This window comes from Megachile rotundata, chromosome 9 (assembly GCF_050947335.1).
Source record: "Megachile rotundata isolate GNS110a chromosome 9, iyMegRotu1, whole genome shotgun sequence".
NCBI lineage: Eukaryota > Metazoa > Arthropoda > Insecta > Hymenoptera > Megachilidae > Megachile > Megachile rotundata.
This window is the reverse complement of record NC_134991.1, coordinates 9209796-9215658: the sequence shown is the minus strand read 5'-3', so window position 1 is coordinate 9215658 and position 5863 is coordinate 9209796. Positions and strand designations below refer to the sequence as shown.

The 5863-nt window shown below is 30.3% G+C and overlaps 2 protein-coding genes across 5 annotated transcripts in view; one reads left to right on the top strand and one right to left on the bottom strand.

Moving 5' to 3' along the window:
* Positions 1 to 450: 450 nt before the first annotated feature.
* The window catches only part of PlexA (plexin A), a 496310-nt gene continuing 490897 nt past the window's right edge, over positions 451 to 5863 (top strand). For all 4 annotated transcript variants that reach the window (XM_076535614.1, XM_076535612.1, XM_076535613.1 and 1 more), the window contains exon 1: positions 451 to 691. The gene's annotated coding sequence lies outside the window, so the exon portion shown is untranslated. The remainder of the gene's footprint in view (positions 692 to 5863) is intronic.
* Positions 1323 to 5741, bottom strand: LOC100875688 (rho guanine nucleotide exchange factor 38). Its single transcript, XM_012292564.2, has 9 exons — positions 5533 to 5741; positions 5258 to 5435; positions 5069 to 5187; positions 3553 to 4980; positions 3341 to 3490; positions 2603 to 3223; positions 2339 to 2521; positions 1668 to 2258; positions 1323 to 1600 (listed from the first exon to the last, which is right to left on the bottom strand). Exons 1-9 carry the CDS (start codon positions 5620 to 5622, stop codon positions 1409 to 1411), a joined length of 3552 nt encoding a protein of 1183 aa, XP_012147954.1. The 5' UTR covers positions 5623 to 5741; the 3' UTR covers positions 1323 to 1408.

The following is a 5863-nucleotide window of genomic DNA, read 5'->3' as shown; positions in this document are numbered from 1 at the left end:
AAAAAGATGAGATTACATGATTTCCATTTTTTCATATAATAAATTTTCATGTATAATTATTTTACTTTCCATTTTCACGTATAATAAATATATGATTTTATTACTATCCTAAATAAAATTATCTGAGAATTTTGATATTTGAAGATTTTGGAACTTTAAAGTTTTAAAACTCCCACCATTTTAAATAAGTTTGTAAATCGCAGCAACGCTATCGACAGATCACAAATAATCGATAATCGATTGTACGCGTCAGTGCGTCCTCTTCAAAAAACGCGGTAAACCGATTTATTATTGCTCCGTAATTTTATCGTTTTTATTTCTTATTTTAAATTTACGTATTAATTTAATAGTGAAAATCGAGTGTTATATTGTATACCATTTCTATTTTATTAAATGTGAAAACTTAAATTATGTTATAAAGTAAAAAGTTAACTTCAATTGTTTCGGTAACCATAATTTTGAAAAAAGCTGTTGAACGGTTCACGTGACATTGCACTGAAAAAGTGGCTAACAACTGTCAACGGATTTCTTCGGAGAGGATGTGTGATTGTAAATAATGTGAATCTTTGAAGATCCATGTGCCAAGAAAGCAACACAATTTCGGGACCGATGTTTGGTTTAATAACGGCTAAATGTGTCATCTGAGTCTATCAATAGGTTTGAACAATAAGAATGAAGGCAACAACGATAAGTATTAAAAATATACATATTATAGATTTATATATTATGAATCGTGATATTTGGTATTTCGTTAATTAAATTGTTTTAACACGATACATTTTTGCAACATTTTTATTATTGTTCTTACAACATCCTCAATTTAAATTTTAAACGTATATTATATATGTATATACATTCATTTATATAAAATGCGTGAACATTGTCAAGATGGTACATAAATTTTACAAAATCAATTAAAAAATATATACAATATATTTCCGTGTATATTATTCTGTAGGCATATAATACATTTGTAAGCACAAATACATTTATATAATAAAATAAAATTTTTAGAATATTAAAATAATACGTATTTAAAGTATCACAGAATTGACATATTATCTTTGTAGATAAAATTATATATTTTTTAACTTTCTGATACATATATGGATATATACAAATTATAAATAATGGAAAAATATGTTTAAGCGTAAAGTATCTAAGCATAAGTACTATAAGCAAAGAGTTAAAATACCTTTGTGTGAAGTTAAAATATGAATGAAATATGTATATCAATGTTGAACTATAAATAGTCTCTATATGTTTAATATTTAATGTTAGTAATGATTTCAAATATTTACCATTTGAATAACAAATTGAGGTTTTTATGATAAAATGTAACATAAATTAAAAAACTATTAACAGTTAAATACATTAAGATATAAATGAAATATCATTTATAAGTTTGTTACTTTCCTGTGGGTGGTTCACGTAAATAGTTTTGAGGAACGTAACCCTTATTACCATAACGATCTTCCATAAGCCACCACTCATCATTTCCTTTCTCATCATGAGGTCTAACAAGCCTTAATGCTTGTCCCTTAACAATATTCAGTGTTCCAGGAATATTTATAGTAAAATCATATTCCGCGTAATAGAACTGAAAAATTTCAATTTACATATTTTTTAAATATTCATTTAAGATTAAACAATTAATTATTACAAACCTCATAATTTAGATTTTGATACTGTTGAACTCTAGGAATTTGTTCAATATTGCCATAACAATGGCTGTCTTTATTAACGTCAAGTTCAAGTAGTTCTTGCAAATGTGATTGAGTTGCAGTTTTTAGCTCCTTTTCAGGAGAATCCATGCAAATCAAGTCAGGCATATTTGTACTGTTAGGTTTGTTTGTAGTAGTAATCTCATTATATGGTTCAGTTCTTGGTAGTTGTTGGAGTTGTAAACATTTAGAGGGCAAAAATCCTTGTGCAACTCCATTATCTACAAACCATCTTGATGTATCTCCCATAGGATCTTGCTTCTTTATTACTGCAACTAAAGTTCCACATGCCGCACCCATATCCAAAGATGATGTGCTCACTACATTTTCAGTAACAACATACAACTTATCACTGGAATACTTGTTTCTTAATGCTGTTCTTTGTCTTTCACTTTGTGGGCACCACTTAGATTGTGTTTCTTCTATTCTGGGATTTGACCCAGCAAAACCAAAACGTGTTATCTGATTCCATAATAGATTATGATTAACCAGAAATGATTCCAAAATATCTTGAGATGTTAGTTGGGTTGAGTTCTAGAGATACAGAAATAACAATTTAATTTTTTTAATTCTCACATACTCCTAAACAGTAGTTGTAATATCATTTAGAATACCTCACAAAGAGTTAAGTATCGTTTAGTAATTTTTCCACATAAAAGTTTTCGAGCTTGTGCAAAAGCACCAATTGCAGCAACTAATATTTTGGTTGCTGCATCAATGAGAATAGGCAATTCTTCTAACAGTTGATGTGATAATGCTTCATAATTACTTCGTGCTGTTGCTAATTCATCCTGGACCTAAGTAAAATAAAGTAGTGTAGAATTTACATATTTTATAATTAGTTCCATGCAGAAAATATTTAAACATATAATAATTACAATTCTTGAATCTCTATATTTTTCACTTTTAGAAATAGCAGCATCATAGTCAAGCAGTTTGTCATGTCTTTTTGTTATTAATACAGCAGGTCCTTCTAATAATGTTGCCAGAAAATTTATTGGTATGCTAACTCTATCTTTTAAGCACATTTTTAATTCTTGTATGAACTGTGACCAAATTGTAGATCTTATATCTCTAAGTCTTCTTGCTTCATTATTTGGTGTTCCCTGATAATACTGAATCAAAAAGTCTGATATTACTTCTCCAGAGATAGCTTCATCACTTAAATATGTAAGGCACTGATCAACATCTTTAGCTAATTGGAAAGTACATTTTTCCACAGATCTAAATTGTTTTTCAAGTTCTTCAAATTCTGGATCAACAGCAACATTTGTTAATCCTAAACTTGCAGATAGCCGTGTACTTAATCTGGTAGACATTTTGGCAACAGAATGCATATTTAGTTTAGCCATTTTCCTCATTAATGTGTTATCGTTGTCCAAATACTTTGATACCAAATCTTTCCGACGTTTATATTCATTAATGTGACTGGCAACAGCTGTCATAGTCTTCCATGCTTCCTCTACAGTATGTTTATCGGGATGATCGTCATCGGTACACTAAAAAATGTCTGTCTGAATTTAAAGAGGTTTCTAAAGTATTGATGATAACTATGTAAATGTTCTTTTACCATTATAATGCTGCATTAAAAATACATGCATATTGAGTTTACTTACCTTCACTAATTCATATAAAATGAGGGGATATTTTAATATTCTTTGTACAGGTTTTATGAGAACAGAGCTCATATCAAAACAAGCTACTTGATAGCGTAATGTTTCAATACCTTTATTAAATACGGTCATTATTTCCTCATTAGTTTCATACTGAAATATATAAAACAGATAGGTCATAAAATTGATATAAGAAATGGTTGTGAAAGTATTACCTTCTTTAACAAAATTAATGCAGATTCATGATTTCCACAATATTTCACGTATACATTCTTTAATTTTTCCGCCATTTTGATAAAACATGGACCAACTGTTTGCAGCCCTTCATCACATCCCTTCATTGCTCTTAGTATCAAATCCAACAATTCTTCAGCCACTTGAATAACTTCAAAAATATTTCCAAATAATGTAGTTACGTCTATTCCTAAAGATTCAAGTTTACTGGGATTGTACAAATTAAATGTTTCGTATGTTAATTTTAAATCTCGTACATATTCTTTTTCTGTTAGGACTAATTCCGATATAACATTTTGTCTTTGATCTGCATTTTTCTGTTTAATGTCTAAATTACTAATACTAGCAACATCCAATTGCTCAGTAACATTTGCAGAATTATTTTCCACTGCATCTTTCTGTAATGGCGTCCTACCAGGTGCTGGTACTGGTGGTGCTGGTCTATGTGGTTCTGAAAGTCTTTTTGGTTTTTGTTCTTCATTTGCCCTTGAAGTTGTCTCATCATGTCGTATCATCACAAAATCTTCTAAAATATTTTCGGCAATATCTGATGATTCTGTTGTCAAGGCAGTTAAATACCCTCTGGGACATAAACCAATTTTACCAGACTGATCTTCGACATTAACCCAATCTGAATTTGCCATGTTAATTACTGTGACTATATCAGCTTCAGAAATACTCAAATCTCCATCCATTTGAGCTTTGAAAGTATACTCTACTTTGACTTTGGTTCCAGGCATTAATTCATCATATTCTAAATTATTTGTATCTTGAGTAAGTAGATTTTGTTCTGTGTTAATTTCATTACAGTCTACGATAATATTAACATATGATATAGGAAAGATTCCTTTTTGATTATCTATCATACCCTCCATCCACTCTGAATCTATATGTTTAATGAGATGTACTACTTCTCCTACTGCAAAACTAAGTTCATTTGGAAATTGAGCATTAAAAGGGTATAAAGTTATAGCATATGGTTTTAAATCCAAAGTATTTTGATTACTTTGATTGTTTTCAGAACTTATCATTTGATCTGAAGTATCTGTTTTAAATTCAGGGAACAAGTCATAATAATTTGGTGCAGGTTCTTCAGTGTATGAAGTTACAAGGTGTGCTTCTTCAATGTTTGTGTATACTGCATCATTATAAGATGTTGGTGCAACATAAGAATCCACTGCAGAAGCTGTATCCAATTGAGCAGCAGAATCATCTATATAACATATAAATGCTTCTGGAAATGTTCCCTGTTTACCATTTTCTGTTATACCAGAGCACCATCCATCTTCAAGAATTTCTGTAACAGTGACTATTTCACCTTCGATTAAATCAAGTTCTCCATCAAGTTGTGCTTTTAAATTAGTTTTTATCCTCGCCTTTTTGTTTATATTCTTTTTTCCTAAAGCTTTCTGGAATCAGTAATAGATGTGTTATCTCTATTTCTAAACAAATTTATTTGTTCGTAAAATGGTCATTGTGCTGCTTGACAATAAGTACCTTCAATAATTTAGTGTCAATTTGCCACGTATGAGTTACAGGAAAAATCCCCTTTTTAGTATCTATTTGTCCTAAGTACCATCCAGATCCAACATTTTGTACTCCAACAATAAGTTCACCTATTTGCATAATGCACGCATTAATCTCTATCAAAAATATAGATTTTATTACACATGTTAAATAAGTTACCTTCATCAAAAGATAGATCTCCATCCTGTTGCCCTGGAAAAGCAGCGATTGAAACGAACAAGATTTCTGAATCATGCAATTGCGGAATATCTATTTTGTGTAAACGATTTGAAGGAAATTTGCCAGTCCTGCCCCGAGATTCCCCATAACACCAGTGTCTATCTATGATACTGTATACCTATTTCAATTATTACATGGAAAATGACGTAATTTAGTATTTGTTTTGATAGGGTTATATGTAAATGTTTATATACATATATATTTATTGTAATTACCAAAAAGTATTCTCCTTTATTTAAACTTAATTCTCCGTCGACAGTCGTGAAAAAATCAGACAAAACTTTTGCCAATGTTCCTGGTTCCATTTTTGCTTAAAATAAAGTCAAATTTATCGTTTAATTTTGGTAAGGCACATTCGCACTACCAAAGATTGACACCTTGTCAGTTTCGTGATAAGGCTAGTCACGTGGCAAGAACATCTGTTCGTAGTTCACCGATTCTTGAATTTAACGCGCGCGAATAAGTGTACCATCAGAAAACACACTGTGTATGAATACTTATACCATAAATAATTAATAAAAACTATAATAGTAGCACTTGCGGAGA

Bases quoted from the DNA above. Each gene is read 5' to 3' on its own strand.
- LOC100875688 (XM_012292564.2), bottom strand. From the start codon at position 5,622: ATGGAACCAGGAACATTGGCAAAAGTTTTGTCTGATTTTTTCACGACT. The intron at 5,188-5,257 runs GTAACTTATTTA...TTATGCAAATAG, and splicing joins AGATCTATCTTTTGATGAAG to GTGAACTTATTGTTGGAGTA. The intron at 3,224-3,340 runs GTAAGTAAACTC...GACATTTTTTAG, and splicing joins TTTTATATGAATTAGTGAAG to TGTACCGATGACGATCATCC.